General features: G+C 40.8%; 1 protein-coding gene across 1 annotated transcript; it reads right to left on the bottom strand.

Annotated features, from left to right (window-relative positions):
• Window positions 1-1,872: 1,872 nt before the first annotated feature.
• rcn1 (reticulocalbin 1, EF-hand calcium binding domain) lies at window positions 1,873-8,792 on the bottom strand. The gene is made up of 6 exons (XM_086285848.1): window positions 8,285-8,792; window positions 6,365-6,558; window positions 6,063-6,241; window positions 4,041-4,101; window positions 3,218-3,417; window positions 1,873-2,859 (listed from the first exon to the last, which is right to left on the bottom strand). The coding sequence occupies exons 1-6, from the start codon at window positions 8,503-8,505 to the stop codon at window positions 2,752-2,754; spliced, it is 963 nt and encodes a 320-aa protein (XP_086141974.1). The 5' UTR covers window positions 8,506-8,792; the 3' UTR covers window positions 1,873-2,751.
• Between the last annotated feature and the right edge of the window lie 1,707 nt (window positions 8,793-10,499).

Raw genomic sequence — 10,499 nt, 5'->3', positions numbered from 1 at the left:
GATAGTTTTGTAGCCATTTTTGGCTTCTAGTTTGAGAGTGAAGAAGAAGGAGGTCTTTCATTAGAACGGAATAAAACAGCCCACACATACATTGCTCTGTCCCTTGTTCCTAATGAGCTTTATCGCATTGGTCCCGCTTGACTTGTCTTGCTAACTGGCACACATATATCCATATGTTCCACATGAGCAAGCAGAGGGGACAGGCTGGGTGGCAGAACTGCTTTCTCAGTTACATCTGAGAGTTTTACTGCAACAGCCAGGAGCAACAGCAAGTCAGCTTAACTCCATGTCTGCTTTCCATGTGTGTGTGTGTGTGTGTGTGTGTGTGTGTGTGTGTGTGTGTGTGTGTGTGTGTGTGTGTGTGTGTGTGTGAAGTCTGTAATTAGTCCTGAGAAGTGTTAATAGTGTTAATAGCGTTAATAGTGCGCTTGTTCCTGATGTTCAACGAATAAAAAAGTTGAATCCAGACTTGAAAAGTTGAGTTGCCTGGACGATTAGCTGTCTTCATTGGTGAAGCTATAAAGACAGGCAGCATTCAAACACAGGGACGTTTTACAGAGGTTAGGAAGGCAAGCCCCCCCAAAAGACTGACAAATAAATAAATATTGCAGCACAATAGGAAAGAAGTTTTGAGAAACTCAGTGGTGTGTTTAAAAGTATTACGTGTTGTATGTAGGCTGGTGTCCAGTCAGTGAAACAGATGAACACCAGTGTTCACCTGTACCTGTTACCATTTGTAGCAAGGACACAGAGACAGCACGACACCATGTCACACTGACAGTGGAAAATTTGTATTTTAACTGGTTTTCTACATGCATAATGATTTTTATTAAGTTGTGACGATGATGCTGTAAATAAATGTAAATGTTGACCATTCAGAAACTGCAGAAACCCAGGATTATGTTTGAGGTTATTAATTTAGCTAGTAGTATTAGCTATATGAATTCCCAACCCAATACATTTAAGCATTTAGACTTCTACCCATCCTCTTCTGCTTATCCTTGTCAGGGTCGTAGGGGGGCTGGAGCCTATCGAGGCTACCACAGGTCACTAGCCTGGCGCAGGGCTAACACAGAGAGAGGGAGACGATTCGCATTCACATTCACATTCACATCTATGAGCAATTTAGATTCACCAACTGCATGTCTTTGGATTGTGGGAGGAAGCCGGAGTAGCCGGAGGGAATCCATGCAAACGCGGGGAGAACAGACATAACTCCACACAGAAAAAAAACCCCAGCCAGGTGGTGGAATTGAACTCAGGCGTCAGTTCCATCGTGTCACAGTGCTGCATTTAGACATAGTTAACCTAAAACTGCGGTTTGCCTTAAATGAAGTTCAAACTGTGTATCAGAATGAGGAAACGTGGTTACTTAAGTGATTTTAAGTGTGGCATTGTTATTGGTGCCGTTATTTTGGCACTTACAAATATGCAGTCTGTGGCAAACCCCTGAGTAAAAAAGCCTTATTGATGCCACAGATCAGAGCCTCTGATCTGATTCAGAGGAGAATGGTCAGACTGCTTTGAGCTGATGAACAGTAACCCGAATAACCACTTATTACCAAGGTATGCAAAAGACCATACCCAATTGGAAAATTGTGCCTGTGTGGTATGCAAATTATGCAACTTGGGATTGGGATACATCAAGACAGGGAAAACATTAAAGATTTTTTTTAAAAGGTGTGTGTAAGAGTGAGCGTGGGTGTGTGGGGGGATTGAGCAACAGTGTCCTGATCATTTACTGACATTTATTTTCACACACACACACACACTACATTGTTCTAATAATAATAATGATAATAATAATAATCCAGGTTGATAGGTACAATGCCAAGACAAGGAATAAGTCTTTGGAGTGAGGTAAAAGTAAGCAAGAACTTACTCGTGAGAAATCAAGGAAGGGAGACTTTATTTCCACCCATTACATATTCAGTAGGCCTTAGCCTAATTGACCTTAAAATCAGACAGTTGTAAACAGATAAAGTTAAAAATGAAACATCAAAAAGTGAAAATGTGAACACTGAGCACACAGTTGGCCTTACGTATACCAATAAATACATTTCAAACTAAATGTGGAGAAACATTTTTTTCACAGGCTACACTAAAACCAAATGCGTGCAAAAACCATGCCATTAAACATCAGTAATCAACAATTCTTAAAATACTTAAAGGATATAAAAAGTCTTTAGTTAACAGGACAATAAAACTGTAAACAAACAAACGAAAAAACTAAATTTGTGTTGTCTGTTTTTCTGAAAAGGAAAAGACCTTTAGTAGAACACTATATTCCTCTCAAACCTAAAGTTCAGAAGCAATTTAATAAATAAATAAATTCAGAACAAACGTTCTGAGCTGTGGTTTCACATTAGCATCAAAAATTGTTCCCATGTCTGACAATACTAAGCTTTGACAAGTTTTGTTACAGACTATCTACACAAATCTCTGAGGCAATGAATCTGGCGATTCGGCTGGAAGGCACCATTGTTGGAAAGTAAGTCCACGGGGTCTGGCTTTGCTCCTGAATGTCAGAAGCACAACATCGATACGAAGACTGAAACAGACCCACAGAGTTAGTGGTAGGATCGACACTCGTGCGTCCTCTCATTTGGTACAATGTTGGTTTGAAGTCTAACAAACTGACATCTGTCCCACTCTTACTGTCACTGTGTGTGATTGTGTCTTTGTAGACCAGCGCTCCACACACACACACACACACACACACACACACACACACGAAGCTGCAGTGAGAGCTCAGAGCTCGTCGTGGTTCCTGGTGAGGTCTTCTCCATAGTTAGTAGCCTGACTTCCCACAAACATGTTCCAGTTCTCGAGGATCTCCTCTTTAGTCAGCATCTGATCCTGATAAGGGAGATAGAACGTGTGAAATATGATGATTAAAAAAGCTCTTATTTAAATGTAAACAAAAAACACTCTCCCGAAAGCAAAAAAACACTCAAGTGAAGAATTCTGCTGTGAACTGAAAATACACAAATACGAAATACACCAATAAAGAAAATTAACTTGTTTGCATGCCGTCTCTGTGCCTGCACTCTGGCGGCCCGTCCAGATCGTACACTTACTTTTGCCCTCTGTCGGCTAGGACGGGTTCCAGCTCGTACCCGGTGACTCTAATGAACCCTGTGTTGACAAGCTCTCACATCCACAAGGGCACAAGCAATAGATATGAAACCATATCAACATAGCTCTAACAGTATACCTTGTCCTGATCAGACTCGTACACCAGATGTCTGGCCTCCGCCTGTGCATGATCATAGTCCTGTGGCATGATCCAGTGACGGATTTCATCCTGGTCCATTTTTCCATCTTTGTTCAAGTCTCGGAAGTCAGAGAACTGTTCCCTCTCAGTCTTGACCCACTCTGGTTCTGGACCACCATCCTCATGTGCAAACATGTCCGCTGAAACCCAAAGAAATGATGAAAGAACATTTGAATAAGACATTTCGACATTTTTTTAGTTTGCATTTAAAGAGAACACACAATTTACACCTTAAATACACTCCTGGTATAAATTCCTACAGAAATGGCATACACACAATGTACACTATTTCACATGCAAGCTTTCCAAAGCAAACACCAATGACACTGAAGCTCTGAACCCTAACATCCATCTATAGTGGAGGTGAAGTTTAAGTCCTGTTATTTCGGCAGAGTTGTCATTTCAGTGCACTGATAGAAAAATCATCAACACTAAATGATTCATAATTAAAGAACTGTGCACACATAATGCTATCAAGAGGACATGTACATATTTCGTATTTCTAAAAAGAGCTGAAAAGTTCCTGCAAACTCCTGCAACACTTTAAAATCCACTTTTTCCAGTGATTAGGGGATTGAGGCAAATTGTTGAAATATTATATTATGCTCCTTATTCACATTCCTGTTCGTCTTTGTATGCTTCAAATTGTCAGTGTGTGTTTTAAAAACACTGAGTGGTATATTGTTAGGTTCTAAGTAGATGTTTGAGTGCTAACGGGTTTTTATTTTTTTACCAATTGCTTTCAATTTTTGAATTAACTCACCGATATACTCGTCCTCATCCACATGCCCGTCACTGTTCCTGTCAATGTCCTCCAAGGTTTCCTGCATAGAGAATGAGTTAATAATATCATTAAAGGAAGACACAAGGGTCCGTCAACTATAGAGGAACTTTCACTTTGAGTAATAGAAGAGAAACGTGCAGCCCTGGGGTGGAAAAGTGAATTTATAAGATTCTGCTCACAGCTGGGCCGGCAGAGTGACACAACAATACAGGACTACTGATGAGTTGCACTCAACAATGATTTACCCTTTTCAGCAAACACTTGGTTCCACTAGATTTATCTGTAACATACTGGATCTGACAGTATGTGAATTTGGCTAACTGGTTAATTAAAGGGAAGGGAGTTTAAGTATCTCAGGGTTTTGTTCGTGTGGGGGTGGCACTTGTAGTGATGTGGCTGCTGTAGTGATCTGAACATGAAAGCAAAGCTGTCAGTTTGGTTCCTACTCTTACTTATGGTCACGAACTTTGGGTAGCAACCGAGAGAATGAAATCTTGGATACATGATGCAGAGACTATTTTCTTCCAAAGGGTGTTCGGGGTCCCCTTTACAGACAGGGCAAGCAGCTTGGCTGTTCTGGAGTTACTTAGATTAGAGCTGCTACTCCTACATCTGTGCAGGGTCAGCAAAAAGAGATTTTTCTCCAGTGTAGATCTTTAGAAACACTGAAAGGGTAAGATGTTCTCCGTTTTATAAGGATGCAAAAAGGACACGACAATTCACAGCAGTATAATCGGTATCATAATTAAAACCTATGTTCTGCTATAAAATCTTGTCTTTGCTTGGAAAATAACATAATGGGTTCAGCAATGAACTAAAGCATTTTATATGAGCTTTCTTTCACATCAAACAGTTTCAGATCACTAAAACTGACCCTTTCGTAACTCTTTTTAGGTTGAAATTCAGAAATTCTCTTAATGGTGTGTTAAAAGGAAGAAATGAAGACCTACATAAACACCACCACATACATCCAAGTTTTGCTTCCTGACTAGTTTTCCCAAATTCCTAATCAATAACTATGCCTCCTTGATTATTCACATCTCTCTGACTTAACTACGACCGGTTCTGTTCTGTTTTCTATGGCCAAATACATGTGAATGCTCATGGAAAGTGTTACGCTTCAGAATGAAAGATTTCTCGTCTGCCAAATTTAATCTACTATTCTTAAGGACTGGTATTGTTCCACGTTTGCAGTGTGCAGGAGCTCTCTGGTGCCAATAGTAGATGGCAGCAACACAAGCAGTTTGAAGGTAGAAATGTGAAGTGTGTGTAGGGTTCCAGTTGGCGCTTACCAACTTCACATTCCTCCCTGATCCTGCACAGCAATCTCCTTCAGTTATTGTTCACGCTAGCCTACAGCCACATCCTTTCTAATGTTTTTCCTATGATCGCATGTACCATCAGTTACTCATTCGTTTGCATAGTTTTAGAAAGATCAGTGTTTCTGAAAAATTCATTGTAAGTATAAAGTATGAATGCAGCATGTATGTATGTGTAACTATCATGTTAGCTCTAGCCAGATTCACCACAATCAGTGAAGACACCCCTGGCTGAACCGTTCTTTGGTAACATTCAGCAACATCATAAAAATGAGAGATTAATAATTAACTCTGTCAAATGGGTAGTACAAATTTTATGAACAGAGCAGCATAGTGCATCACTGCTAACATTCGCCACCCCACATTCCACGAAGCCGAATTTATATTTAAAGATTGAGTTTTAAATGGGACGGTCGGTTTGTCCCACTGGACCTGTTCCCAAAAAAATATATAGGAACTCAATCATTTCTGGGCCAAGTTAAAATTTCATTAGGAGGTTATTCAAATGTAGCACATTTATTTAAGTAGCGAGATCAAACACATGGAACAGAAACTCAAAACTCTTGGAATTAAATCATATTTCTTATTAGGCAGACGTGCTCTTACTTTTGGGAACGTCACTTCTTTCAGGTCTGACGTGCGTACTCCTTACTTAAAGATCATGTGAACACAAAGGGCTTACCAGAACCACAATATCCTTCATGTGTTCGAACTCCTCAGGGTGGAGGAAGGCTGTGAACTCTTCTCTGTCTGCTGCCAGGTCCCTGTTCAGATCAGCTGCTTTAAACCTCCTCTCATCACGAGGGAGCATCTTCTTGAAGCTGAACTGGTCCGTGGCATCTTCAAATTCTTCCGGGTTGGCTAAGAGGGTGAAAAAAAAAAAGATGAATAAAAAATGAATCAGGTTTAATAGCCATGTAATACTTTAATACTAAAAAAAAATAAAAAAAATACACCATGTGTCTTGAACTAGTGAGCCCATACCGAGGTAGTATCCATATGTGGCTTGTTTGTACTCATCCCAGGAAATCTTATTGTCCTTATTCAGGTCATAATCAGTCCACACCTTGGCTACATTCTCATACACATAACGCTTCTGGACGCGCTTTATCCAAGCCTTGAGTTCAGCTGTGGTGATGTAGCCGTCTGCATCGCTGTCTATTCGGTCCACAATTTTTCTGTTGGGCAGGGGAAAAGACCGATATTAGTGGTATATTAACTAGATCTTATAGGCATATATAGGCAACATACAGTGTTGTGCAAAAATACTGACTCAGCCCCTCATTTCTTTATATTTTGGTTGAAAATATTTATTTATTGAAATGTGCAGAGATTTGCTGAAATTCAATATAGAAGGCAAAAATTGAGGTTTTACAATTTAAGAAGTTTAAAAGTCAGTATTCGGTATGGCAGTGTTTATTCTTCTTTAAGTAGGCTTCAGGGCCAATTCTCCAGGCTTCTTGAAGAACAGTCAAAGCTCTTATTTGGATGTTGGCTGCTTTTTGTAGCGTTCTCTGTCAAGATGATCTCACACAGCTTCAGTAGTGTTGAAGTCCGGGCTCTGGGGAGACCAGTCCATGACTGATAATGTTAATGTGTGTTTTTCAGTCCAGGTATGCTTTAACCGCACTGTCATTGTGTTTGGGATCATTGCTATACTGAAAAATGAAGTCTTGCTGATAGGATGCTTTTCAGATGGTATTAGATGGTGGATCAAAACCTAATGGTATTTTTCTGCATCAGTAATTCTGTCAAGTTTGACAAGGTCCCCAACACCACCGGCTGAAATGCAAATGCAAACCCTCACCCTCTAGTCCTGCGTCAAGTCTTCGGTTGATTTTTGTCCTTTTTCTTAAGAACATAGGTTTCAGATACCGTTCATCTGCTGTAATTAGTCCTTTACAGGCCTGCTACTTCCTTTTTATTGTTCACAGATTGTCCACTTCGTGCTTTTTAACGCTTGAATGATTCACATTAGTGTTAAGTGATTAAACAAACAAACAGACAAAAATAAAAATGAAAATGAAAATAAAGGAATGGACTAAAAATTAGGGGGGAGGGGGGGGGGGGGGGGACAAAACAGATGTCCAAAGAAAAACTTTGAAAACCAATTAAATGTAAGAAGGAAAGTATAAAAGTAAAATATAGAGTGACCGAAGACTTTAGTAATGAGATACTGATTAATGACAGGCTGGATTAATAATTAATAAATAATTAATTTCCTACAGGTAATGTGGATTCATAGAAAGGATTTCTGAGGGAGGGGCAGGCAAACCCAGGTTAGAAAGCTAAAAACTGCAGTGCATCTGTGTATTCTTAGACCTGGGCTGCCACGTTGTGATATTACAGGGGTCCTCCCTCTTTCAAGACAACAAGCAGGAGTTTTATGGACTAACTTGCGTCACATGGTGCCAACTTGTCACTGCAGCAGTGGCAGAAGAAAAGAAAAAAAACGTTTAATACTTGAAGAATCCTGTCAACAGAACCAAGTGGCACACTGAGCGTGCCCTGCAGTTTTGTACAGAATACCTACATGCAGAACTTCGGCCATTAAACTTTCCTTAAACTTCACCCCCATAAATGAATCTTTAATGAGTATTTGTAATTAAGATTTCTGCAGACTATTAAGTGTACAGTGTGTGCAAACAGTATGGGTGCCATAATAAAGCAGGAGTGCTTTCACAGGCACATGTTCCCATGTTTTTAAATGTTTAGTGTTCTTAGTCTGAACAGTTACACGAAACGGGCTTCAGCGGCAGAGTGTGTGATTTAAAACAAACAAACAAACAAACAAACACAAAAGCTCCAACCTGTCCTTCGAAATCCCACCAAGCCTGTCACTAACTTCACTTTCAGATACCAAAAATCAGCTTATGTGGCAGAGTGCTGGTAGCATTTCCTTACCCGAGCTTGTCCTTGCTCTCTTCAGGGGTGAGCTGATCAAATGTTTTGGCCTCCTCTTTGCCCAGAAAGGCCTCATGGTCATACTGGAAGCTCTTATTGTCTTCGTGGGCTTGCCTGCTTAGCTCTGGCTCATGATGAACTCTCTCTTTTCTCAGCGTCGGCTTGGTCTGCGCCACAGCGGCGCAGAGGAGCACAGCGCACACGAAGCTGAAGCCGGCCATCAGTCGGGGTTCAAGCTGACTTCTCTCAGAAGGCACAGCGATCTCCGAAACGGGCCTACAACACCACAACACACAATGATCAAGCGGCTGTGTAGCTCCTTTCACTGCTGGACCGCTAAACGCCGACTTTTTGTCCTGTCTTCAGCGGCGGAGCGCAACAATGTTGCAGCAATGTTCAAACACCCTCAAAACGCAACCTGCGCCCGCAAACAGGTCCTCTCTGAACACCTACACTCCTCCCCGGTTTAGTCAATCCTGTCCCTTATCCCAATGAAAGGGATGCAACCAAACAGGGATTTCCTGCCGCCTTACGTACAGCCATTCACAGACTCCGTTTGATTCAGGCCCCAGCCTCAACCACTGCCAGAATATCCCCCATTGGTCCACGGGATGTCGGTAACACGAGAGGGATTCCGGCGCCACGTTGCAAGCTGACGAACGACCAGAGCAGGAGAATCAACGTGGGTCAGCGAGCAACCAGTGAGAACGGGAGTAACACACACAGTTTTAGGGAACTATTTAAGTGTTTTCTGCCAACTTGTAATAAGGTGCATTTGAAATGAAAAGGCTGTGTGCACACAGCTACGCTGATGTACAGGGATATAAATAAACCATTGCTGTCTAAAAAATCATCAGTCACAAGTATGCAGCTCGCTGCTTCAGTGTAAACGTTTAAAGTAAAACATGCTGGAACTGATTTCAGTGTTTGATGTTTGTTTGAGGGTAAAGTTCCTTGAATCCGTAAAGTATGCAATACTATAGTATTATACGAGTACTGCTTACTGGATTTAGATGGATTATTCTATATGTTAGTTGCTATAGAACTGAATGAATAACTGTGGCATCATGACACAGTTAAAGTCTTGCTAAGATAACAGCTGTGGAATATCTTTGAATGTGTCTATGTGCGTGTATGTGTGTTAGTGTGTCTGAGAGTGATGGAGAAAGTGAAGGATGGCAGGGTAACTAGTGGGAATGTTATGTACTGGCCATGCACTATATTTAGTAATAAAAAGACAACATATTGTATCAGATGTTGAAACTGGGACATTTAAAAAAAATGCTGATTTTAACATGCTTTCAGAAACATATTTCAAAAGACTTAAGCATCTGGAAGCTGAGGAGGCCAATTGCTTTTGTTACATTTTGTATTTCATAATCCCCAAAACGTTTTCAGTGGGTGAACGACAGGCAGGCCGGTTCAGCACCCACTGTCTTTTACTCTTGTAATCATGTGCAGAATGTGGTTTGGCAATGCGTTGCCTGAAAAAGACAAAGCCTGGATGGCAGCATATGTTGTTCCAAAACCTGATTTATCGTTCATCACTGATAATCCCTTCACAGATGTGTGTGTCACTCGTGCCATGTGCACTAATGTATCCCCTTAATGCCCTTTATTTTTAAACTGCTTTCTGGAAACGAGTTGGATGGTTAGCTGAGAGGATGTAGCCTCTATTATTTCTTTTGTTGAGTAGAGAATATATGTATGTATGTATGTATGTATGTGTGTATGTATGTACAATACCAGTCAAAAGTTTGGACACGCCTTGTGATTTAATAGTTTTTCATTATTTTCACGACTATTTACATTGTAGATTCTCACTGAAGGCATTAAAACTATGAATGAACACATATGGAATTATGTCGTAGTAAACAAAAAAGTGTGAAATAACTCAAAACATTTTATATTTTACATTCTTCAAAATAGCCACCCTTTGCTTTGATTACTGCTTTGCAAACTCTTAGCATTCCCTCGATGAGCTTCATGAGGTCGTTACCTGAAATGGTTTTCCAACAGTCTTGAGAAGTTCCCAGAGATGCTGAGCAATTGTTGGCCCTTTTGCCTTGACTCTGCGTTCCATCTCATCCCAAACCATCTCAATCAGGTTTAGTTCAGGTGACTGTGGAGGCTAGGCCATCTGGAGCAGCACTCCATCACTCTCTTTCTTGGTTAAATAGCCCTTACACAGCCTGGAGGTGTGTTTGGGGTCATT

Source organism: Aulonocara sp. 'chitande type north' Nkhata Bay, linkage group LG1 (genome assembly GCF_057382095.1).
Source record: "Aulonocara sp. 'chitande type north' Nkhata Bay isolate Kocher_YH1m ecotype deep benthic linkage group LG1, A_spYH_male_GT1.1, whole genome shotgun sequence".
In the NCBI taxonomy this organism is placed as follows: domain Eukaryota; kingdom Metazoa; phylum Chordata; class Actinopteri; order Cichliformes; family Cichlidae; genus Aulonocara; species Aulonocara sp. 'chitande type north' Nkhata Bay.
This window is presented reverse-complemented; position numbering and strand designations above follow the sequence as displayed.

Bases quoted from the DNA above. Each gene is read 5' to 3' on its own strand.
- rcn1 (XM_086285848.1), bottom strand. From the start codon at position 8,505: ATGGCCGGCTTCAGCTTCGTGTGCGCTGTGCTCCTCTGCGCCGCTGTG. The intron at 6,242-6,364 runs GTATGGGCTCAC...TCACCCTCTTAG, and splicing joins CACATATGGATACTACCTCG to CCAACCCGGAAGAATTTGAA. The intron at 4,102-6,062 runs GTAAGCCCTTTG...TTCTCTATGCAG, and splicing joins TGAAGGATATTGTGGTTCTG to GAAACCTTGGAGGACATTGA.